This window comes from Ascaphus truei, chromosome 14 (genome assembly GCF_040206685.1).
Source record: "Ascaphus truei isolate aAscTru1 chromosome 14, aAscTru1.hap1, whole genome shotgun sequence".
In the NCBI taxonomy this organism is placed as follows: Eukaryota; Metazoa; Chordata; class Amphibia; order Anura; family Ascaphidae; genus Ascaphus; species Ascaphus truei.
In genome coordinates, this window is record NC_134496.1 from 50,454,061 (window position 1) to 50,479,687 (window position 25,627).

At 50.7% G+C, this 25,627-nt stretch overlaps 2 protein-coding genes across 3 annotated transcripts; one reads left to right on the plus strand and one right to left on the minus strand.

Annotated features, from left to right (window-relative positions):
• Nucleotides 1–1,445: 1,445 nt before the first annotated feature.
• Nucleotides 1,446–14,739, minus strand: DRC9 (dynein regulatory complex subunit 9). Of its 2 annotated transcripts, none has more exons than XM_075570944.1 (10): nt 14,648–14,739; nt 13,747–13,884; nt 12,253–12,500; nt 11,919–12,047; nt 10,226–10,307; nt 7,311–7,472; nt 5,315–5,389; nt 4,288–4,419; nt 2,634–2,735; nt 1,446–2,521 (listed from the first exon to the last, which is right to left on the minus strand). In XM_075570944.1, exons 2-10 carry the CDS (start codon nt 13,861–13,863, stop codon nt 2,402–2,404), a joined length of 1,167 nt encoding a protein of 388 aa, XP_075427059.1. In that variant the 5' UTR covers nt 13,864–13,884; nt 14,648–14,739; the 3' UTR covers nt 1,446–2,401. The 2 variants fall into 2 exon arrangements, with proteins under 2 accessions (XP_075427059.1, XP_075427058.1); XM_075570943.1 differs by having other exon boundaries at nt 14,552–14,707.
• A 131-nt stretch (nt 14,740–14,870) lies between these two features.
• RPL35A (ribosomal protein L35a) lies at nt 14,871–19,474 on the plus strand. Its single transcript, XM_075570945.1, has 5 exons — nt 14,871–14,966; nt 16,360–16,402; nt 16,512–16,664; nt 19,018–19,162; nt 19,415–19,474. The coding sequence occupies exons 2-5, from the start codon at nt 16,392–16,394 to the stop codon at nt 19,436–19,438; spliced, it is 333 nt and encodes a 110-aa protein (XP_075427060.1). The 5' UTR covers nt 14,871–14,966; nt 16,360–16,391; the 3' UTR covers nt 19,439–19,474.
• Nucleotides 19,475–25,627: the final 6,153 nt, after the last annotated feature.

Below are 25,627 nucleotides of genomic sequence, written 5' to 3' on the forward strand. Positions count from 1 at the left end.
CATTTGTTCTATGAATGGTTACAGCATCCTACCAGATGGAAAGATTCTTAAACCCCAGGCTGTTTTATTCGGAGGCTGCACATGGGTAAAGGACCGTGCATGTCGCACATCTAACCCCTTTTGCTAGTTTTTATTTGCATGAGTGAGGGTGCAGGCGGGTCGCTTGGGCATTTGCTGCCTGCTGGACATGTCGGTGATTTATCACAGAACATTGCTGACCTGACCAGGCGCGGGTCCCATTTGCCTATCCATTTCCCATGCTGTGGCTTGCTTATATTTTCTTTTACACAATCAGAAGCGCCCAGTGCATTACTACGGCCGCCTCCAGGCGCTAAGATGGCGTATTCTTTATAATGGCCATCCTAGGAAAACCAAAAAGAAGGCCATTGCGGGCTTGTCAAATCATTAATAGCAGAGTCGCTGACACGCGCCAGTGGACCCCGCGGGTTCCGAGCACATCGCCATTAATGATTGTCCAGCTCCGGCACGGTCAGCGGTCCATTTTTATTGGTCTAGTGGGACAAAAATGAAAAGGACTCTGGAAAGGGGGGGCCTTATTGTAATGACCCTTATAATCCTGTAATGAAGATTCCCCAGGTTAAGATTTGGTGAAACGATGAGTACAAATGCAGTGTATCCAAGTGGCGCAGAGCTGCGTACAGTTAGAATTAGAGACGCGTTACGCCTTGGCCGGAATTGACATGTTCGGCTTTTAAATTATGTTTGTATAATTGGGGGGGGAACGGTTAGAAACTGACTTGTACAGAAAGTTTTGACAAGATGGTCTGTTTGGGAATTGAAACCTTGTAAACGTGTAACTAGAGGGGGTTTATAAGGCTTTACCACGCTATTTGTGTATTTCTGTAAATACATTCCATCATTTTTAAGAATGTTAAAAGAATATATAAATATGTCAATATATCTAGTAGTCTTTTCAAATTGCCGGATCTTCTTCTCCAGATCAAGCTGTGTAATAAAAGTCTGGTAATCTGAATTAAGTTACTGTTTCATGTATCCTGGCCTGTCCTACTGTGTCCGCTTTCTCTGCTGTGGCTTCAGATTTGAAAGCAGCCGGTTTCCTCTTAGTGGTACGAGCTGCAGCAGGTTGCTGTATGTGTGTAAATAGCACCATCCAGGTACTTGGCGCTTTACGATACACGTGACATATTATTACACAATGGCAATAAGCTCTTCAGACATTAAACAATAGGAAAAGGAGCCCTTGCCCAAAGAGCTTACAATCCAAGTTCTTCGTGGTACTTACGTGCAGCAGGTTGCTGCTTAGGGGTACTTACCTGCATGTTATCTGTCAGTTCAGGTAAGTGCTGCACATTCAATTTAGCTATAATGGGAGTTATAACTAACAGGAACCACAACCCTAACAAACCAAAGGCAGTACCAGCAGTCTGTCTCACAGCTAAAGGTGCTGAGGAATACCAGTGTAGTGAAAATGAACAATTTTAATGACACTAGCAATAAACTGAAATTATAGCAACAATAGCCAATGTGCCAATGAGAAAATTAATATCACCATGGGAAAGGTCAAAGTATAGGGGGTAGAGGGGAAAGAAGAGGAAAAAAACACGAAACAAAAGGAAAAAAACACAATATGGTAAAAGGAAAGCAAACTAGGGGGGCGACGTTTCGAGGGGTGACTTCATCTGGCCCACTCCCCCTGGTCACAAAGGGTCCCAGAGGTACTTCCCTAAGCCTTCCCTCCCCACTGTCAAATAGTCCCACACTCAGCTTTTGTTAGCAATCAATCAATCATGAGTTGTAAATAAGACAAAGTACATATGCAGATATCAGATATCAAAGAGTTAATGAAAATGAGCAAACCCTCTGTACTCTGCTCCTCGTGCTCTGTAGGATGGTTATCTAACCTTACAGCTTTATTACACTGGGAAAGCATCCTTAAGTTCTCAAGTTTTTAATACAGTGTTGTAGAAGAAGACGTTTTTACATTACAATCCTTTCACAAAATCCCCCGGGGGCTGTCACAGAGAGCCGGGGGCTGTCGGAGAGAGCCGGGGGCTGTCACAGAGAGCCGGGGGCTGTCGGAGAGAGCCGGGGGCTGTCACAGAGAGCCGGGGGCAGTCGGAGAGAGCCAGGGGCAGTCGGAGAGAGCCAGGGGCAGTCGGAGAGAGCCGGGGGCTGTCACAGAGAGCCAGGAGCTGTCTGAGAGAGCCGGGGGCTGTCGGAGAGAGCCGGGGGCTGTCACAGAGAGCCTGGGGCAGTCGGAGAGAGCCGGGGGCTGTCACAGAGAGCCAGGGGCAGTCGGAGAGAGCCGGGGGCTGTCGGAGAGAGCCGGGGGCTGTCGGAGAGAGCCGGGGGCAGTCGGAGAGAGCCGGGGGCTGTCGGAGAGAGCCGGGGGCTGTCGGAGAGAGCCAGGGATGGCGCATTATTTCTTTGTCTTTCCTCCTGTCTTTCCTTTGCCCTTTGTTTCCTTGTCTTTACCCTTCTTGCTTTTGGTTTTCTTGGGCCCTTTGCGCACCATCATGCCTCTCCACCACGCCTGGAGCTAAGGGGGGAGAGAAGCCCATGGAATTGGCCTTGGTAAACGCTTCTATATAACAGCGATTCATTTGCTTCTTGCAGATGAGACAAAAAGGCTTAATTATCCTGTCCGTTACCTTGATCGCACTCACTAATTCCATCTTCTCCTGCTTCTTCTGAAGCAGGGCTTTCTCCTTCTCCATGCGATCCTCAATGATCACCTTCTCAAAGTCTTTATACTGGAACGATGGAAACGGGCAGGGCGGCAAAGCTTAGAGAAATGTACAGACTACTCCACCTGATGTAGCTGCTTCAGAACAGTGTTATATACCAGGAGAGGCCAGCTCCAGTACGCAAGGGCCACCAACAGGTCAGGTTTTAAGGATATCCCTGCGTCAGCACAGGTGGCTCAGTCGAAGACTGAGCTATTGATTGAGCCACCTGTGCTGAAGCACGGATAGCCTTAAAACCTGACCTGTTGGTGGCCCTTGAGGCCTGGAGTTGGCCGCTCCTGTTGTAGACGCTTCGGTGTACCTTTTTGTAGTAACATTTGGACATTGCAATGAATAGAAATATCTGTGTAATAGAAGTAGGTTGACCATATTCTTCCTGGGGAAAAAAGGGGCGCATGCGTGAACAGCGAGCGCCGACTGCGCATGCATGATCAGAGCTCGCCGGTCAGCGTGCACTTGATGGCGCTCTGCGCTTGCCAGCTCTGCATGCGCCAGCCGGCAAGCTGCGAGAAAACCGGGACATTTACAGACAGTTCGCGATACCGGGACAGGGGACAAAAAAAAAACCGGGATGTCTGGTCACCCTAAATTGGCGACATTTTCTACCATTTTAATGGTTGCATCATTTCAGAATTTATTAGCTGTGACAATGCTGATGTGCGAAATCCCCCAAATCACTGCAGAATAAATGTGGCTCTATAAATAAAACGCCGCTTGGAGCAGTCCGACGCCTGCGCTCTAACCCCACGCGGCCCGGGGGCTGCACGTAAAGTAACAAATTGGTACCCTTCTGCAAACTCGTTAAAGCAGCAAAACGTGGAATCTATTTTTTTTTGTTTATTTGTTTTTAAATCAGTTCTGTAGTATTAAATAATAGTGATTATTATTTTACATTTTTTAATTAAACTCTTAATATCATTTTTAATGAGTTAAAGCATCCTGTGATTTCTGTAGCAGGTTTAGCCACCTCCTCAGCAGTGCAAGATCCTTGTAACACTTTCCTGTTGGTGATCATTTGTTACCAATGTTCCCAGCAGTTTGAGCTGCAAACTGTAACAATAGATAATGTTACCTTAGCATTAGCAGGATTTATTGTAGCTGGGGATTTACACTGACTGAGGGAGTGAGTTTTCATAAACTGAAAGGCGGCCATTATGTTAGGCACACAATCAGGATTTTTACAGATTTATAACAGGAGCACCAAACGATTGCCAGTTTAGGTAAGAAAATGCAGAATTACTCATTGTCACACGCTTTACATATACAAATAATAATTTTTAAAAAAGAGGGAAAGTAGGATTGCTGCTTTAAGGCCTATCCTGGATCATGCACCGACTTTAGGCCCTTACTTAGTTGGCTCACAAGCCGCTTGTCTGTCCAGGGGGAAGATTTCAGTCCCATGTTTGAATAGAGCTGAGCACTTCTCCAGCGTTAGGAAATTGCTGCATAGCTTATTGTATAGGGTCCCTTGTGAGTTGGGAGCGAGGTGGTACCCCTGTGTGGATACAGTAAGGATGACCCCGTCTTGATGCTCCCTAGACCCCCTGCTTCTCCTTACCTGCTTGGCCAGCTCCTGCAGCAGGGTTAGGTCATTGGCTCGCGAAGTCTTCAGAGCGGTCAGTTCCGCCTGCTTTGCCTCCGTGTCCTTGTCATATTTCTCCATCCAGTATTCCAGCTTCTCCTCCAACTCCTGGGGGGGACACAAGCAGCGACATTTACCTTCGGACCCATGTAATGCTGGGACCCACTACATGACCACACCAAACATCCCAATACTTGCAGCTGGACACTACGAACCCCTTCATGGGTTAAACCTCTAGGTCAATGCCAGATTATGGGAGGTCTATATTGTGGCATGTCGACAATGCTAGCCTTAAGTGCAGTGAGAAGACTGATGAGACGGGGACACGCTGCAGTGAGACCCGTGACTGCTCTCTGGTGAAGGCTTTGTGTCTACTGAAGAAATGTAAGGAAGATAATGATGCACTGATACGATGTCACAAACAAAGATGGACTCCCTGTTGGCGGTCTGAGATACGGGTTGTGTTACCAGTCACTCCCCCCTCCCTGCACCTTCATGTTGTACATTTACTGGCTGTATGTCTCACACCACACAAACTGTGACATCTTGGGGCAGAAAACCCCTTTGTGTTGGATAATCCTGGATCGTACGGTATTTGTAAGCCTGCTCCGGACGGCACACTATACATGGGTATAAAATAATTACAGTGTGCTCTGCAAGTAGAGGCGGAAAACTCATTACTGGATAGGAAAGTATTACACAGGCCCAAATGTGTCTAAGGATGTTATGCCTGCTGTATATTAGCATCAAGGCTGTGGGGAATTGGGGGGGCTGGGGAAAGGGGAACTTCTGTGATCTTCAATAAAAAAGGGGGCTAAAATATGGTGTATTTACGAAGCTCTGACATTCATTCTTAATTCCAGTGTTGTGATGCGGACCCCTCTGTCAGTGAAGGGGTTCAGGCCTGTTACTTATCAGTGAACAGATCCCAGTCTATCCCAATGAAGCCCTTTGGTGACCTTGGTTCCAGTGGGTGAGGGTCCGTGAGACCTGTTCCACGCACCTGCTGATGCTGCCGGAGGAAGTTCTCAATCTCCACGTGAACTCTGATCTCTTCATCCATTCGGCACTTTATCTTCTGTGAAGAACAAACAGGCCGCGTCACAGCGGGCGAGAAGAGCGGGCGAGAAGAACGGGCCCCGGGATTTAAAGCGGATCTGTGCAATTTCCGATCCCAAACATGGTGTTTCCAAACATGGAACTGACTTTATTGGTCAGCAGGCCAGTCTGCTCAGGTATAGATGTCCTGTGGATACAAAAAAGAGACACAGCGCACAACGCTCATAGTGCATTAACAAAATATTATTGACATGAATAATAAATGGTGAGTAATGTGCGTACATCAAATAAATTAATATCAAGCAGTTTCGGGATATTTTACCCAACGCCTCCGGAGACCAGGATGTAAGTCTTTGCAGGGGTGATACTGCTGTCCTCGATGGTGCAGGGTCCTATTGAAATGTGTGCACAACCTCTGCTTGATCTTGCTCCCCTGAGCACAGGCAGGCTCATTGATATGAGATGTTGATGCTAAAGCGACTGATGAGCATTTTTTCTCAATTGTAAGTTGCTTAATTTATTTGATGTACGCACATTACTCACCATTTATTATTCATGTCAATAATATTTTGTTAATGCACTATGAGCGTTGTGCGCTGTGTCTCTTTTTTGTATCCATTTGTTAGTTCCAGGGGGTTCCTGAGCCCCCCCATCTTCCATCACAGCTGCAGACGCTCAATCTTAGGTTAAGTTATTTATTTCATATTTTCTCACTTATCACGTCACGTTTAAAATTAGATTGCGCACTATTTCCCTTTTTTCTATTCATAGATGTCCTGTATAAGGCCGCGCTGTGGTTGCATTACGAGCAAAGATACAGGGCGTTCAAATGAAAGGTAGCCTCTGAATTCTTAGTGTTGGTAACGTGTCCTGGGTTTAGCCGATGGGCCGGGCGTGTTTACATGACCCAGCCCGGGTCACTGCTCATATAAAGGACATCAATTTACTTCAATGTGTTTATCAATCACGTATGTTCAGCATCAATGCGATTACTCTGAACTGTGTTGCTATCCCCTCTAATACTGGCAGGTGAGGAGGGTACAGCGAGATGCCCGGGTCAGATGCGGAGGGTACAGAGAGAAACCCGGGTCAGGTGAGGAGGGTACAGAGAGATGCCTGAGGAGGATGAGGAGGGTTCAGAGAGATACCCGGGTCAGGTGAGGAGGGTACAGAGAGATACCTGGGTCGGGTGAGAAGGGTACAGAGAGATACCTGGGTCGGGTGAGGAGGGTACAGAGAGATGCCTGGGTCAGGTGAGGAGGGTACAGAGAGATGCCAGAGTCGGGTGAGGAGGGTACAGAGAGATACCTGGGTCGGATGAGGAGGGTACCGAGAGATACCTGGGTCGGGTGAGGAGGGTACAGAGAAATGCCTGAGGAGGGTGAGGAGGGTACAGAGAGATGCCTGGGTCGGGTGAGGAGGTACAGAGAGATGCCTGAGGAGGATGAGATGGGTACAGAGAGATGCCTGAGGAGGGTGAGGAGGCTACAGAGAGATGGTTGAGGAGGGTACAGAGAGATGCCTGAGGAGGGTGAGGAGGGTACAGAGAGATGCCTGAGGAGGGTGAGGAGGGTACAGAGAGATGCCTGAGGAGGGTGAGGAGGCTACAGAGAGATGGGTGAGGAGGGTACAGAGAGATGCCTGAGAAGGGTGAGGAGGGTACAGAGAGATGCCTGAGGAGGGTGAGGAGGGTACAGAGAGATGCCTGAGAAGGGTGAGGAGGCTACAGAGAGATGCCTGAGGAGGGTGAGGAGGGTACAGAGAGATGCCTGAGGAGGGTGAGGAGGCTACAGAGAGATGCCTGAGGAGGCATTACAGATTGTATACCCGAATAAATATAAAAGGACTGCAGTGTGAATCAGGAGGTTGCCATTCACTGGAGTTATGAGGGAGGCTGCAGTGCATTGAGATTCCTCATGAGACTACACTCTGCTGCTCACCTGGAATTCCGTCTGCAGCTGGGACTCTGCGATGCTGCATTTCTTCTGGGTCTGAGAGACCTGCAGCTCCGTGTCCTTCTGCACGTACTTCCCCTCCATGCCAGTCTTGGCTTTCATCTCCTGCAGTTGATCCTTTAGATGAGCAATGAGCTCACTGCGACTCTGGGGGAAGCGAAAACTGGTGTGAGGACAGAGCCCTGCCAGGGACAGCCTGCGCGCTCTCTGCCGCTCTGCCCTGCCAGGGACAGCCTGCGCGCTCTCTGCTGCTCTGCCCTGCCAGGGACAGCCTGCGCGCTCTCTGCTGCTCCACCCTGCGCGCTCTCTGCTGCTCCACCCTGCGCGCTCTCTGCTGCTCCACCCTGCGCTCTGTCTGCTGCTCCAGCCTGCGCGCTCTCTGCTGCTCCAGCCTGCGCGCTCTCTGCCGCTCTGCCCTGCCAGGGACAGCCTGCGCGCTCTCTGCCGCTCTGCCCTGCCAGGGACAGCCTGCGCGCTCTCTGCTGCTCTGCCCTGCCAGGGACAGCCTGCGCGCTCTCTGCTGCTCCACCCTGCGCGCTCTCTGCTGCTCCACCCTGCGCTCTGTCTGCTGCTCCAGCCTGCGCGCTCTCTGCTGCTCCAGCCTGCGCGCTCTCTGCCGCTCTGCCCTGCCAGGGACAGCCTGCGCGCTCTCTGCCACTCTGCCCTGCCAGGAACAGCCTGCGCGCTCTCTGCTGCTCCAGCCTGCGCGCTCTCTGCTGCTCTGCCCTGCCAGGGACAGCCTGCGCGCTCTCTGCTGCTCCAGCCTGCGCGCACTCTGCCGCTCTGCCCTGCCAGGGACAGCCTGCGCGCTCTCTGCCGCTCTGCCCTGCCAGGGACAGCCTGCGCGCTCTCTGCTGCTCCACCCTGCGCGCTCTCTGCCGCTCCACCCTGCGCTCTCTCTGCCGCTCTGCCCTGCCAGGGACAGCCTGCGCGCTCTCTGCTGCTCCACCCTGCGCTCTCTCTGCCGCTCCACCCTGCGCTCTCTCTGCCGCTCTGCCCTGTGCGCTCCTCTGCCACTCCGCCCTACGCACTCTCCTCTGCCGCTCCGCCCTGCGCTCTCTCTCCTCTGCCGCTCTGCCCTGCGCTCTCCTCTGCTTCTCTGCCCTACACTCTCTCTGCCACTCCGCACTGCACTCTCTCTCTCTCTACCTCTCCTGCACCTTCTCCCCCTCTCATCACCTACTTCTTCCCCCCCTCTCATCACCTGCACCTTCTCCCCCTCTCATCCCCTGCACCTTCTCCCCCTCTCATCCCCTGCACCTTCTCCCCCTCTCATCCCCTGCACCTTCTCCCCCTCTCATCCCCTGCACCTTCTCCCCCTCTCATCCCCTGCACCTTCTCCCCCTCTCATCCCCTGCAACTTCTCCCCCTCTCATCCCCTGCACCTTCTCCCCCTCTCATCCCCTGCACCTTCTCCCCCTCTCATCCCCTGCACCATCTCCCCCTCTCATCCCCTGCACCTTCTCCCCCTCTCATCCCCTGCACCTTCTCCCCCTCTCGTCACCTGCACCTTCTCCCCCTCTCATCCCCTGCACCTTCTCCCCCTCTCGTCACCTGCACCTTCTCCCCCTCTCATCACCTGCACCTTCTCCCCCTCTCATCCCCTGCACCTTCTCCCCCTCTCATCACCTGCACCTTCTCCCCCTCTCATCACCTGCACCTTCTCCCCCTCTCATCCCCTGCACCTTCTCCCTCTCATCCCCTGCACCTTCCCCCCCTCTCATCACCTGCACCTTCTCCCCCTCTCATCCCCTGCACCTTCCCCCCCTCTCATCACCTGCACCTTCTCCCCCTCTCATCCCCTGCACCTTCTCCCCCTCTCATCACCTGCACCTTCTCCCCCTCTCATCACCTACACCTTCTCCCCCTCTCATCACCTGCACCTTCTCCCCCTCTCATCCCCTGCACCTTCTCCCCCTCTCATCACCTGCACCTTCTCCCCCTCTCATCCCCTGCACCTTCTCCCCCTCTCATCACCTGCACCTTCTCCCCCTCTCATCACCTGCACCTTCTCCCCCTCTCATCACCTGCACCTTCTCCCCCTCTCATCCCCTGCACCTTCTCCCCCTCTCATCACCTGCACCTTCTCCCCCTCTCATCACCTGCACCTTCTCCCCCTCTCATCCCCTGCACCTTCTCCCCCTCTCATCCCCTGCACCTTCTCCCCCTCTCATCACCTGCACCTTCTCCCCCTCTCATCACCTACACCTTCTCCCCCTCTCATCACCTGCACCTTCTCCCCCTCTCATCCTCTGCACCTTCTCCCCCTCTCATCCTCTGCACCTTCTCCCCCTCTCATCACCTGCACCTTCTCCCCCTCTCATCACCTGCACCTTCTCCCCCTCTCATCCCCTGCACCTTCTCCCTCTCATCCCCTGCACCTTCTCCCCCTCTCATCCCCTGCACCTTCTCCCCCTCTCATCACCTGCACCTTCTCCCCCTCTCATCACCTACACCTTCTCCCCCTCTCATCACCTGCACCTTCTCCCCCTCTCATCCCCTGCACCTTCTCCCCCTCTCATCACCTGCACCTTCTCCCCCTCTCATCCCCTGCACCTTCTCCCCCTCTCATCACCTGCACCTTCTCCCCCTCTCATCACCTGCACCTTCTCCCCCTCTCATCACCTGCACCTTCTCCCCCTCTCATCCCCTGCACCTTCTCCCCCTCTCATCACCTGCACCTTCTCCCCCTCTCATCACCTGCACCTTCTCCCCCTCTCATCCCCTGCACCTTCTCCCCCTCTCATCCCCTGCACCTTCTCCCCCTCTCATCACCTGCACCTTCTCCCCCTCTCATCACCTACACCTTCTCCCCCTCTCATCACCTGCACCTTCTCCCCCTCTCATCCTCTGCACCTTCTCCCCCTCTCATCCTCTGCACCTTCTCCCCCTCTCATCACCTGCATCTCCACTTCCTTCTCTCTGCTGACATCCTGCAGCTGCTTCTGCAGGGACTTTATCTTCTGCTTCCCCTCGACTTCTCTAGAAAAGAAGCAGACGGCTGTGATCAGCTGGGGGCACTAACCCGGTTACCTGAGAAATGGCTCTTTCCACCAACTCGGGTTATAAAGTCACCGGACAAGTGGCTGTTGGTGTTAGCACAGCTGGGTTCTGTGTTATAAAATATTGATCAGTGTCACCTCACCGGTTACAGAGAACAGTATATGTAGTGTTATAAGCTGTGTTAGTATCAGATTGTGTGTGTGTGTGCGTGTGTGCGTGTGTGTCTACACCAAAATGACATGACCAGGGACGGAGACGCAGCGCTGCAGGATGATACAAAAAAGGGTATTTAATCCAAATGTGTCCAACGTTTCGGAGGCATCTCGGGGCCCCTGCACCATGCACCTCCCTGACACAGGGGCCCCTGCACCATGCACCTCCCTGATACAGGGGCCCCTGCACCATGCACCTCCCTGATACAGGGGCCCCTGCACCATGCACCTCCCTGACACAGGGGCCCCTGCACCATGCACCTCCCTGACACAGGGGCCCCTGCACCATGCACCTCCCTGACACAGGGGCCCCTGCACCATGCACCTCCCTGACACAGGGGCCCCTGCACCTTGCACCTCCCTGACACAGGGGCCCCTGCACCATGCACCTCCCTGACACAAGGGCCCCTGCACCATGCACCTCCCTGACACCGGGGCCCCTGCACCATGCACCTCCCTGACACAGGGGCCCCTGCACAATGCACCTCCCTGATACAGGGGCCCCTGCACCATGCACCTCCCTGACACTGGGCCCCTGCACCATGCACCTCCCTGACACAGGGGCCCCTGCACCATGCACCTCCCTGATACAGGGGCCCCTGCACCATGCACCTCCCTGATACAGGGGCCCCTACACCATGCACCTCCCTGACACAGGGGCCCCTGCACCATACACCTCCCTGATACAGGGGCCCCTGCACCATGCACCTCCCTGACACAGGTGCCCCTGCACCATGCACCTCCCTGACACAGGGGCCCCTGCACCTCCCTGACACAGGGGCCCCTGCACCACGCACCTCCCTGACACAGGGGCCCCTGCACCATGCACCTCCCTGACACAGGGGCCCCTACACCACGCACCTCCCTGATACAGGGGCCCCGGCACCATGCACCTCCCTGACACAGGGGCCCCTGCACCACGCACCTCCCTGATACAGGGGCCCCTGCACCATGCACCTCCCTGACACAGGGGCCCCTGCACCGTGCACCTCCCTGATACAGGGGCCCCTGCACCATGCACCTCCCTGATACAGGGGCCCCTGCACCGTGCACCTCCCTGACACAGGGGCCCCTACACCATGCACCTCCCTGACACAGGGGCCCCTACACCATGCACCTCCCTGAAACAGGGGCCCGTAGATGCCTCTGAAACGTTGGATACATTTAGATATGGATTAAATACCATTTTTTCTTTTCTTTTTCATATATATCTGTGTGTGTGTATACATACATACATACATATATATAGACACACACACACACATATATATATATATATATATATATATTAGTGTGTGTATATGTAGTGTTATAAGCTGTGTTACAGTTGGTTCTCACTGTCTGTGGCATGTTAACCTCAGGGAGTATCAGTACTTACTTGGCTATTGTGTTGTAGAACTTGGCTTTTTTCTCCTTCTCGGTGTCCACAGCTTGTTGGAGGCCGTGAAATGTCCCCGATGCCTCCAGTTCACCTACCACGCCTGCAATGGCGTCCGCTGCAAACTGCCTATTAGGGCAGAGGAGAGAGCGCGTGTACTTCACATAACCTCCCTGACACCACTGCATCCTCCGGGCCCTTCAGGGACATGTCTGCATTAAAGTATAGGCTTGGAAATAAGGTACCCTACTCGTCACCTGGTGACATCACCCTTCAACCTCCGCACTGATCCCATTAACCTGTAAGGTGACCGCAGGTGCTGTGTCCGGCTCACCTGTCAGCCTGGACCTTTCTCAGGTTGTCTGAGGTTAGTGGGTTCTGTCTCGCCGCCAGTGTAAACTGCTGAGTGGTCAGTTTCAGATTCCCACTGGTGTCCTTCACCTCCTTGTCCAGATCCAGCAACTTGCTTGACCGGTTAAGGGATGTTAGCTGAGCCTCTGACCGCATCCCCATCAGCTCCTCAAACTTCCCCTCCAGCTGCCTCTGAGTCTTCAGAATGTTGTTGATTTCATTTCCAGCGATCTGGATCCGCATCAGAGAGGGAGAATTACAACCCCTGATAATCACTCCGCATCGTACATCCAAGCACACAGACAGACTTTTCATAGGGTAAGTTCAATATTATCATGCACACTGTCAGAAAGGGGAGCAACCACTGCGGAAGTCACCAGGACTCTATTTCCACATGGTGGTGACTCATTGTGTGCTCCACTCCCATCACTGGATGTTTATTTCACTTATTTCTGCGTATCTAATACTTCTTGCGCTGCTATCAATCACCCCCCCCTCCCCCGCACTGCTACATACTGTACCATCATAAATACAGTGTTCACGTATCCCTGGAAGAGAGAAGATATGGGTAGAGTAATAAAGCTGATTGGATCCCCCCGGGGATACGGCTCACACTGGAAGTGATCCCACCTATTACCTTCCATAGTAAGCAAAGAAGGGTGGGAAGTCCTGCCGGGCCTTCCATGTAGTAACCAAGGAGGGATGGGAAGGAGGGGGTATGATACCTTTTATTGGGCCTACAAGTTGTTGATATGTTACAAGCTTTCCAACCTCTCAGGGTGAGTGTTTCCCGATGAAGGTCCCTCAGAGGTTGGAAAGCTTGTAACACATCATGTTCTTTACAGTAAGGGCAGTTACAATGGGGCATTGGTTACCCATGGAGACTGTGACGGCAGATACAATAGATACATTCCAATAAAGTTTGGACATCTTTTTAGAAAGGAAAGGTATACAGAAATATACCAAATAAGTAAACATGGGAAGGATGCTGATCCAGGGAGTAATCCGATTGCCAATTCTTGGAGTCCAGAAGGAATTTATTTTTCTCCTTATGAGATATCATTAGATAATGTATCACTGGGGTTTGTTTGTTTGCCTTCCTCTGGCTCAATATACTGTAAGTTCGGATATAGGATAAAGTATCTGTCGTCTACATTCAGCATAGGTTGAACTTGATGGCGTATGTCTTGTTTCAAACTCATCTACTATGTAACTACTTGTTGGTCCAATAAAAGGCATCATACCCGCTCCTCCCCCTCCCTCCTTTGTTACTATACGTATTACCTATACATATTAATAACAAGATGGCCCATTTGCTGCCAGCAACGCTCTGTTCTGCATGTTACAGCTGTATTGCTGGGCGCCTCTGGCAGGGCAGAGGGTAATAAACATGAATGTGGCTAATTTCTCAGGAATTGTCACTGCGGTGCAGATACACATGGGTGGCACAGCCGGAGCCAAGCGCCGGCTCACTTACATCTCTGCGGCCGTGGTAAGAGACAGGCATGATGTATCCCAGGATGGAGAGCTGATCCAGGCTATCCTCCAGCACCGTGCACACCCGCAGCACATCCAGCACTGTCAGTGGCGTCATCTCCTGGCGCGGTCAGGGAATCTGCGAGCACAGACACGGCTGTCATATTGTGCACCCTGTGTCAGTTTGTGACCAATGAAAAGAAGCTTTGCACTTGTACACAGAGTGAGGTGGGGAGATATAGATACATACCTATCAGGTAGATCCCAACATGTCTATCTCAGGCTCTAACTCCAACCCCTTGGACATCACCTGTGGTGTCCCACAAGGCTCTGTCCTGGGGCACTACTCTTCTCAGTGTTCATCAATGATCTTCCTACAGCTTTTTATATATCCTTACTTCTATGTTATATTTATTATGACATTATATTACCTTACTGTTATGTAATATTTAATATATTACCTTGCATTTATGTTATGTTTAATAAAACATTACATGATATATTATATCACCTTACATCGTGGGACTGGAAGCAGAGGTGTGGGGGTGCTACAGCCCCTTTGGGTTTATACATTTTTACATTATAGTAATTGATGTATTTTACAGACTTTGTATGTTTAGCAGCGCCACCCAATATAAGTAGTGCCTGCCTTACATTTCTATGATATATGACATTACATATTATAGTATGACATTACATATGATAGTATGACATTATAGGATAGATTATATTAGATATTACATGATATATTATATATGACATGAGGTATTATGTATTATTAAGATTATATATCCTAATTCACTCACTTATCCTGTCCTGACTACTTCTCCTGGCTGGCATTCCCTTCGACCATCTGTCCCAACAGTAATAGTAATGACCTGATACTCTGCGCTAGTTGTTACCTGGATGGCTGGCTGAGGTCTCCCATGTTTACATGTGGTTTCCATGGAGACCGCCCCCCCCCCCCGTGGGGTCCTCGGGCCCCGGCTGCCGTTCTCCGCCCGGTTATATTTCACATTAAGGTTTATATTCGGGGTCCCATTGAGGGGTATTGGGCAGTGTCTCGGTTGCGCTGCAGCGGTCCGGTTCAGCTCAGTTCCGATCCCCCCCCACTCTCGCTCAGGCAGCGCTGTGGACACCTCACGCCGGGAGCGCGCAGATAATCTCCCGGCGTGCAACGCGCCGCCCCGTCCTTTTCCTCCATCTTGGATTCCAGTAAGGGTGAGTACAGCTGGTCCGTCTGAACGGGACCCCAAATTTAACCCGGTAACCCCGCCCGGGCCTCGGAAATACCGACGGGGGCGGATAGCGCTTCCCCTGCCGCACTCCTAGGAGCGGATAGTGGGGGGCTGCGCCGTGGGATGGCCGAGATACAGGGGGGATTGTGCGGCCGGGAGGTTCCGGCTCCTGTGAGGCTTCCCGTGTCTGCGTCCTGTCCCAGGCAGGACACCGGGGAGGCCCGTTGCAGGGAGCAGCCTGCGGCCGGGGATACAGCGGGTTACAGGCTGGCGCTGCACACTGTGTGTATATTGAGGTCTATATCTGTGTATATGACCCCCAACCCCGGTGCGGGGCCTGGGGGGATACTCCTGCAGTGTGTGTGTGTGTGATTAAGGAGCCGGGATCTCCGGTGCTGTTGAGGTCACCCAGATAATTAGCAGGGCAGAGACCTGCGCAGTCCTAGTGTTACCTGCTGGTACTAGAGGGTAGGGGTGCTCCACTCAAGCACCCCCGCCCCCCCGCAAATACTGAGCCACCTGTGCTGAAGCAGGTATATCCTGAACACTTGGCTGTTGGGGAGACTTGAGGACTGGAGTTGAGCCCCCCTGCTCTAGGGACCTGTCCGAAGAGCTGACAGTCTGAGGCAGCAGGAGGGGTTATTCAGGGAGAGGATGGCGTGGGATCTTGGTGATCTATTATGTTAATACAATAAAGATCACCCCTTAGTTCTACATGATTATTATTATTTTTTAACCAATTGATACATGTCGGTGAGTTTTCTGTATGTTTCTATAAGGGATTTAAATGTAAAAGTGCTTTGTATCACTCTAGAAACTTGCTCCTGGTGTAAATGGGATTTGTTAGTGCATACTATGTCAATGGTGTGGTTCTCTGTATTGGACTGGAGGTCTTCATAGCAGAACATTAGCCAGAGATATCCCCTACTTGCATTACTCTCCCTCTCCATAGGTGGTTTACTTGCTGTATTTTCAGAGGTGTCATACTTGGGTTTTTGGAAGTGATCCTATATTACCATGTGGGCACTATTAGATCATCATGCAGCGTTACTGTAATTAGTGACTGAATACCTGCACTAATTGTCAACATGGTATGATGTTTCTCTGCTCAGTCGCGCTTGTTTGACTGCTGGTCCTCATTTTCAAATTCTAGCCATCTGATTACAGTGGAGATGGATGTGTTAAAAATGTAAGATGGGGTGTGTTAATATTGGCCAAGGAAAAGCAAGATCTGCCTGGTTGGAGCAGATCGTTGCTCTCTTAGTGCTGATCTTAAATATGTCATTGCTTGACCGTTTAAGCATCTTATAACGACATAGCAGAATGATCCTTCCACGCAAGTTCATAACATTCAAACTGTTTTCTTTTCCTTACAGTCCTGCCTGCAGCTGGACATCAGAGACGCAGAATGTCTGGGAGGTGTGTATGAGGGTGATTGGGGCTATTGGCTGGTTGTAACGTGTATTATCGGGGCGCTGGTTTTAACAGCTCTTGTGTGTTAGATTAAGTCTCTTTTCCGGCCTCTCAGGTTGTGGTGCAAAGCAACCTTCGCTGGCTACAAGCGCGGCCTCCGTAACCAGAGGGAGCACACAGCCCTCCTGAAGCTGGAAGGAGTGTATGCTCGCGACGAGACAGACTTCTACCTGGGAAAAAGATGCGCCTACGTGTATAAAGCAAAAAAGTAAGTATATGGCGCCAGGGAGCGTGCAAGCCCCTCGTACCAACTATTGGCTTTGTGCTGCTGTTGCCACACTCAAATATAATCACGTAGAAGTTTATTAACCAGTCACAAGATACACATACCTCATTCCGAGTACAGTGCTTTTTCTCTCGTTAAATGTTATATAGCAGCCTCGCCGTTTCTGTGACTCGCGCTCTCGGCTAATTTTCGCACCTCTGCTGTCTTGGGGCAGCAGATTATCACTCATGCGCGTTACTTCCCCTCTGGGGCCTGCAGGTTATCGTGCGCGTTACTTTCCCCTCGGGGGCCTGCAGGTTATCGCTCGCGCGCGTTACTTTCCCCTCTGGGGCCTGCAGGTTATCGCTCGCGCGCGTTACTTTCCCCTCGGGGGCCTGCAGGTTATCGCTCGCGCGCGTTACTTTCCCCTCTGGGGCCTGCAGGTTATCGCGCGTTACTTTCCCCTCTGGGGCCTGCGGGTTATCGCTCGCGCGCGTTACTTTCCCTCTGGGGCCTGCAGGTTATCGCTCGCGCGCGTTACTTTCCCTTCGGGGGCCTGCAGGTTATCGCTCGCGCGCGTTACTTTCCCCTCGGGGGCCTGCAGGTTATCGCGCGTTACTTTCCCCTCGGGGGCCTGCAGGTTATCGCTCGTGTGCGTTACTTTCCCCTCTGGGGCGTGCAGGTTATCGCTCACGTGCGTTACTTTCCCCTCGGGGGCCTGCAGGTTATCGCTCGCGCACGTTACTTTCCCCTCAAGGGCCTGCAGGTTATCGCTCACGTGCGTTACTTTCCCCTCGGGGGCCTGCAGGTTATCGCTCACGCGTGTTACTTTCCCCTCTGGGGCCTGCAGGTTATCGCTCACGTGCGTTACTTTCCCCTCTGGGGCCTGCAGGTTATCGCTCGCTCGCGTTACTTTCCCCTCGGGGGCCTGCAGGTTATCGCTTGCGTTGCTTTCCCCTCGGGGGCCTGCAGGTTATCGCTCGCGTTACTTTCCCCTCGGGGGCCTGCAGGTTATCGCTTGTGTTGCTTTCCCCTCGGGGGCCTGCAGGTTATCGCTCGCGCGTGTTACTTTCCCCGCGGGGGCCTGCAGGTTATCGCTCGCGTGCGTTACTTTCCCCTCGGGGGCCTGCAGGTTATCGCTCGCGCGCGTTACTTTCCCCTCTGGGGCCTGCAGGTTATCGCTCACGTGCGTTACTTTCCCCTCGGGGGCCTGCAGGTTATCGCTCGCGCGCGTTACTTTCCCCTCTGGGGCCTGCAGGTTATCGCGCGTTACTTTCCCCTTTGGGGGCTGCAGGTTATCGCTCGCGCGTGTTACTTTCCCCTCGGGGGCCTGCAGGTTATCGCTCGCGCGTGTTACTTTCCCCTCGGGGGCCTGCAGGTTATCGCTCGCGCGTGTTACTTTCCCCTCTGGGGCCTGCAGGTTATTGCTCCAAGCACGAGCACGCTCAGCGCCAGTGGGGACTCGGCCTTAGTACGTCTTGGGGTGCCCAAAGGGTTAACTCACCGGTGACCCATCCAGGGATAGCCCTGTTGGTACTGTAAGATGTATAATAAATGTGTTTATTGACCATATAGAATCTTCTTTAGTATAAGAAGCCACATGTGTCTGCACCATGTGCTTTGCCCTTTGAAATCTTCTTAGTTAAAGCTGCTGTTTTTAAAATATATATATTTTTCCCATTCAATATGTGCATCAATACAATCTGCACACTGACACGTAATTAGCTAAGCTGCAGATCGATCCGTTCTCCTGTAATCAATCGCTTGCTCAGGGTTATTTAACTCAGCATTATGGGAAGTGTAGTTCTGGAATATAATTGGCTGGGCAGTTACTAGATACAATTGGTGCACTGCTAGAGAGAGGGCGGGGCTCAAGTGCCAGAGCCTATCAGAAGGGGAAGGGGTGTGACTTTGGAAATGCTTCCTACATTAGAAACATTAAAAAATGTCTTTAAAACATTCTTTATTTTTTTTTAATGCTAAAGTATTTTCTCTTAGTACAGAACTGATTTATTAAAACAAACACACACGTAGGATATTGCTTGAACTGCAGCTTTAATAGCAATGACGTCCAGTTGGATATCTGTGTTAAGTAGATCCGCACATCTCCGTGACATCTCCGAAGCTTTGACCACACCCTCCCCTTCCCCATTATCTTAGCATGCAATGCTTCCACTGCAGCTAGGGATTCTGGGTAATGGCATGCAAATGAGCACAGCGAAACTTTGAAGAACTCGCACTGTCCCTGAACAAGCACCCTGTATCGGAGGGACGGGTTAGTTATAGTGCGCTGCTTGTCTCGCAGGTGCTGTACCAGGGTAACTTCTGCCTTTTAAACTGTATTTTTGCATTTTAGCAACACAGTGACTCCCGGTGGCAAACCCAACAAAACCCGCGTGATCTGGGGGAAAGTGACCCGTGCTCATGGTAACAGCGGCATGGTGCGTGCCAAGTTCCGCTCTAACCTCCCAGCCAAGGCCATCGGGCACAGGATCCGCGTGGTGAGTGAGGGGCATTTGTGCGCAGTAGAAGGGGTAGCAGATGTTTGTTTTTACGTAGCCAATGTAAAGCTGTGTAAGTAAGTAATCTGTATATGGTATATCTATGCATTTGGAGGGTCTCTCTGTCTCTCTGCACAGACACAAAGTTCTTTGGGCAGAAATTATTGTATATAAATTGTAGCTTGCAGCTGCAGCATACAGTGCTAAGTGTTATACAGTGTTTGCTAATCCCTGTTTATTTCCTTGTTACAGATGCTTTACCCATCAAGGATCTAAAAACTCTGAAAATAAAAGAAAATTCTTGCTCTGTTCCGTTGGTGGTTTTTGTTGTTAATTCCAGGTTAAGTTGGGCCTTTTAATGGCATTCATTAATCCGTGGGTCACGTTTGTGATTGTTTCTGCATCAGAGCTCTGAGTTTGAGAGCCACAATTGGGGCGACGTTTGGCTGGGTTTCCATTTCCAGTGAAGGTTTACGTGGTATCCCCTTCTCTGGAGCTGGACCACGCGATATTTCGCTTGGGACCTCCAGCTCAGCTCTGTCGGATCCCCCCCAGCTCTGAAATCTGTGGGGGAAAGAAGGAAACGTTTCTTTTGCTGCTGTTTAAGGAATGATTCGGTGCACAGATGGAGAACTTCTGATGGGGTCTGTGGTTTGTGACTACGTCCCGTTTAAGCTGTGCAATATCTTTAATACATGAAAATGAACGCCAGCCGCCCTGTGACCGCGAGGGGGACAGCGCAGAATTTATAGCGTCAATCGCAAATACATCTTCATTCAATGGAAAAATCTTTATTTTTCCCCAGTGTGTGTGCAGATGTTCTGTGTTTGCTCTGAACAAGGATTTGCAAATCCATTGGATGAAAGGGTTTAATCTTAGGCCAGCCTGGGAGTGTCCGCACCAAGCAACTTGTGCAGGTTAAAGAACTATAGAGCCAGCAACCTCCACAGTGCCTGCTAATCTGTCCATGCGCTGGCGCTCATGTATATGGAAGATACCAGACACTGGTGGCTGGGAAAGGGAGATCCTGTGTATTAACTGCAGTTAAGAAAAGGCAGAAATATATTAAGATGCAGCCACATCTCACAGGTTCCTGTCTCTGAACAGTCACACGGTGTTAAGTAAATGATTAGCGCGGTGAGATGAGGTATCTGCGCGTTGATCACCGCAGCTTCCCGCTCTGCTTACACGGGTACAGGAGGCCACTGGGGGGGGGCGCTGCTGCTGCTTTAGTTTGGATGCGGAGGCTGAGATGTGGAAATTGGGGAACTTCTAAACCGGACAAATGACATTATGGTGGGTAAAATATAGGCTGAAATTATTCATAAGATAGCACAGAGCCGGGAGGGGGAGCGAGCGGCAGAAGTGGAGAGCTGGTGGGGGCGGCAGATAGGAGTCTGTTTTTGTCTTTTAACCTTGCGAGTGTTTGTATTCAACTTAATTGTGATGGGAAATGTCTATATAAAGACTTAGGCTGATACCCTATAACTCATTCCAGAAAATATTGAGAGATATCGGTGTAATCAGTTTCCTCCAGATTCAATGACCCTTAAAGTTCCGGCTTTACTCATTCCCATCCGGTTATCGGTGAATTGTCACTTTCTCCGGGAACACTAGATTCCAGCGTATACGTTAGTTATGTTTATTGTGACTAAGTCTTTGATTTTGAGTCCCATTGGGAGAGAAAAAATTCTATATGAAAGTTAATGATGGTCTCATAATTACATTATATTCAGACGTCGTAGGACGTGGCGAGGATCCCATCCTAGGCAGTGTGAATGCTTGGTGTTTATTTGGGCAATATGGTAATCATTCTAGAGTCTGGATCAGTGTTTTTCGACCAGGGCATCCCTAAAGGGTTCCCTGTAATTTTAAAATTGTACCAAATACAAACATCTACAATGCATCTGATCTCAGACACGTTATTAGAGAGGGTCGGGGTTCCCTACAATGCATCTGATCTCAGACACGTTATTAGAGAGGGTCGGGGTTCCCTACAATGCATCTGATCTCAGACGTTATTAGAAAGGGTTGGGGTTACTCAGGATTTCACATAGGGTTCCGTCACCAAAAAATGTTGTCAACCACTGCTCTAGATTAACGTTGAGAATACCTTTTATCCTGGTGTCGGTGTTAAAGACGGAGTCATCAATGTGCGCTTAGTCAGGAACATTTAGAAACATTCAGCAGACGGGTGACAAATGTTCTAATAACATTCATTCTGACTACATTAAAAGTCCTGTTTTCGGGGGTCAGGATTTGGCCCACCTATTCACCGCTTTAAAGGGGGTATTACTTTGTTCACTTTGATTATAAACCCACGTTTCCTACCTTGGTGGCACGTCCCCTCTTTCTAGAGCCGTCAGGTCATGCACAATTTCAATATAGGTATTTAAGCAGACCCTGTGGATTTTGTTCTAGTTTTTGCCGTAAGTACAGATGTAATAGTTGTGTGGGTCTTTTTCTGAGATGGGTAACACCCTGACGCATGGTGACCAGGCTTCCCGTCGTCCTGGCACAACTAAAGGATATAATATCTCTGCAATCGCCAGCTCCGGGGAGTTTAGAGTTCAGCTCTGATTTTGGTAATGAAGCAGTTAAAGTATTGTCACTTTATTTTACATTTATATTATAGGGGTGCCACGTATTGAACCCGGACTGTCCTGTATTTGGACACTGTCTATATATTTTTACTTGAGGCGATACTAGACGTGTAACGCTTGTGTGGGACCCTGGTACTGAGGTGGGAAAGTATAAAACTGCGCCCACAGCAGCGCGGAGGCGCGCCTGGGAGGGTGGATAGTGAAGATCGCCAGGTCTGGATTGGAGGGAGTGGGTTAGTTGTAGTACTTGCCACGGTCTTAGGTAGGTGCCAGGTGGGTAGTCTGAGTCCGGAATGCCGTGGTCTAGGGTTGGAGCCAGGAGAGTAGTCGTGAGTCTGTAAGCCGTGGTCAGGGATGGAGAAGAGCAGAAGGTCAGAGGCAAGCCGGGGTCAGTAATCCAGAGAATGGTCCAAAGACTAGCCGGGTCGGTACACAGGGAGGCAAGCAACAACCAGGTGACGGCAGTAACGAAGACAAGGCAGGCACAGGGAAGCGGGGACAAAAAGTTACCTGTGACTATGCTCAGCCAAAGTGTGAATGCACTAGCCGAGCATAGAAAGCAGAAGGGGACAGAGGGGAGGAGCAGAGGTGTGTGCACAACGGAGGCAGGGATAGGCTGTGAACGGTGCAGGAGACAGGTGAGGGTGATCAGAGTTGATGCGCAGCTGGGGAGCGGTGCACGAGTGTCACATGTGCACGCCACGAGGGGTGGCGCCAAGCTCCGTGGAATTCCTGAAAGTCCTCGTGGGCGCACGCGCTCTGTAAGTTTCGCGGGAGGTTGCGGGCATAGAGGATGCACGCCGCGGGGGACGTGCCCTGAGAACTGCCGTGTGCAGTGGAAGGTAAGGAGGGAGCACGCCGCGGAGGATGCAGCGTTCCCTGATTCCTTACAACATGTATGTGTCCGGTATTACCTCTCTGGACATGTATGTGTCCGGTATTACCTCCGTGGACATGTGTGTGTGTGTGTGTATACCGGTATTACCTCTCTGGGTGTGTGTGTATACCGGTATTACCTCTCTGGGTGTGTATGTGTATACCGGTATTTCCTCCCTGGGCGTGTATGTGTATACCGGTATTACCTCTCTGGGTGTGTATGTATATACCGGTATTACCTCTCTGGGTGTGTATGTGTATACCGGTATTACCTCTCTGGGTGTGTATGTGTATACCGGTATTACCTCTCTGGGCGTGTATGTGTATACCGGTATTACCTCTCTGGGCGTGTATGAGTATACCGGTATTACCTCTCTGGGCGTGTATGTGTATACCGGTATTACCTCTCTGGGCGTGTATGTGTATACTGGTATTACCTCTCTGGGCGTGTATGAGTATACCGGTATTACCTCTCTGGACGTGTATGAGTATACCGGTATTACCTCTCTGGGCGTGTATGTGTATACCGGTATTACCTCTCTGGGCGTGTATGTGTATACCGGTATTACCTCTCTGGGCGTGTATGAGTATACCGGTATTACCTCTCTAGCCGTGTGTGTGTATACCGGTATTACCTCTCTGGGCGTGTGTGTATACCGGTATTACCTCTCTGGGCGTGTATGTGTATACCGGTATTACCTCTCTGGGCGTGTGTGTGTATACCTGTATTACCTCTCTGGGCGTGTGTGTGTATACCGGTATTACCTCTCTGGGCGTGTGTGTGTGTGTATACCGGTATTACCTCTCTGGGCGTGTGTGTGTGTGTATACCGGTATTACCGCTCTGGGCGTGTGTGTGTATACCGGTATTACCGCTCTGGGCGTGTGTGTATACCGGTATTACCTCTCTGGGCGTGTGTGTGTGTATACCGGTATTACCTCTCTGGGCGTGTGTGTGTATACCGGTATTACCTCTCTGGGCGTGTGTGTGTATACCGGTATTACCTCTCTGGGCTTGTGTGTGTATACCGGTATTACCTCTCTGGGAGTGTGTGTGTGTGTGTATACCGGTATTACGTCTCTGGGAGTGTACGTGTATACCGGTATTGCCTCTCTGGGCGTGTGTGTATATGCCGGTATTACCTCTCTGGGCGTGTGTGTGTGTAAGCCACATGGCAACCCTATTTATATAATACATATATTAAAATAATATCCATAATATGAATATAATCAATAAGTAGCAACACGTTGGATAGAAAAAAGGAGGATGTTAGGTTTTTTTATAAATACAGCTAGAAATCTGGAAAGAGATTTTCTATAAACCAACATCAAAAATTGTAGAAAAAAAATAAAAGGTCTCACAAAAACATGGAAAACCCCTATAATTACGCCATTATTGGGTTGCCTGTATACACGGGAGTTTTATGCTTTAAAATCAGAACTGAAAAAGTTGAAATTATACTTTCCCCCGACCATGTGATAAAATGATAAGTAATTAACACGTGCATTTGAATTCCACTGACAGCCCAGAACCAGGTGTTCTGTTGGTGCTGAACCCCTTGGTTCTGATATTATCCCGTGGAAGGGTCCATCCTCAGCGTGGCTGCTCTCTTTGATATTGGTCCGTTACAGTCATCTGTATGCAATATTTCCTGCCGGGAAGTCTCTGCGGCAGCTTCACCTGTTTGTTCCCTTCTCCAATTCCCTTCTCCAGTACTAATTACAACTTAAAGCAGCGGTTCCAGCAATATCCTACATGTGTTTTGTTAATAAATCAGACAAGAGAATAGATGATCGACGCCAGCGCGGTGCCTATAGATGTCAGACTCGCCAGGTTGAGGTAAAATCAATTTATTAAACTACATAAAACAGATACTACAGAATATGACTGGAAGACCTTTGGAGGAGGCATCGATCATCTATTCTCTTGTCTGCATCCGGATCGTGGCCGCGCAGGAAGTGCGTCATTCGCCCCTGGAGGGGAACGCACAGCCGGGAGCAGAGGGGACGGATCAGCGTGAGTAGCTACTCTATCCGTGGGCTGTCGCATCTGCAGCCGCTCGCCATACACTGGGAGCGGGTCTGTACGCAGCTCTTACCGCCCTACCTCCACGAGGCTTTTTTCCTGCTCCACTTTCCTAATTATTCAGGCTACACAGCCACGGGGTGTTATCCTGGAGTCATCCGGCGGTTCCTCTTGGTAATTGTTAATAAATCAGGTCTGTACTATGAGAAAATACTTGTAGCATTACATTTTTTTTAAAAAATGTTTTAAAGACATTTTTAATGTTTCTACTGTAGGAAGCATTTCACCCCCTTCCCCTTCTGATTGGCTCTGGCTCTTGAGACCCGCCCTCTAGCAGTGAACCAATTGAATCTAGTAACTGCCCAGTCAATCATACTCCAGGACTACATTGCCCACAATGCTGTGCAAGAACTGAATTAAATAACCCTGAGCAAGCGCTCGATTACTGGAGAACAGATCGATCTGCAGCTTCGCTAATCACTTGTCAGCGTGCAGATTGCATGGATGCACATATTGAAGGGGGAAAATATATATATATATCTTTTTTGAAACGGCAGCTTGAACTGCAGCTTTAAATAGAAATGAGGTCGGGAACAAACGGGAAGATTTAGTGGGGCATTAATCTGCCCCCAAGGCTGGGATTGTGACCGGCTGAATGTCCAACCCCACGTCACTTTGTGATCATTTAAAGGGCGAGAGACCTAGAGGTATTGCCACTCACTGCCTTTGTAGTGGGAGATCTAGTGGCACTTACGCACAACTCACATCTGCCCGAGTACCACAGATAAAGTCGCTGTATTGAGGGGGTTATCTTCTCCTTTAAATCCGACATTGTGTAAATCACGAGGGGTGGAGCACAGGAGTCGTGTTATCTGGGGATGAGTGAGATTAAATTGTCTGACGCCTTGTTTCCCAGCTGTCAGAGGGTTTCTGTGTCAGGCCGCGGCCATGTTTAGTGCTT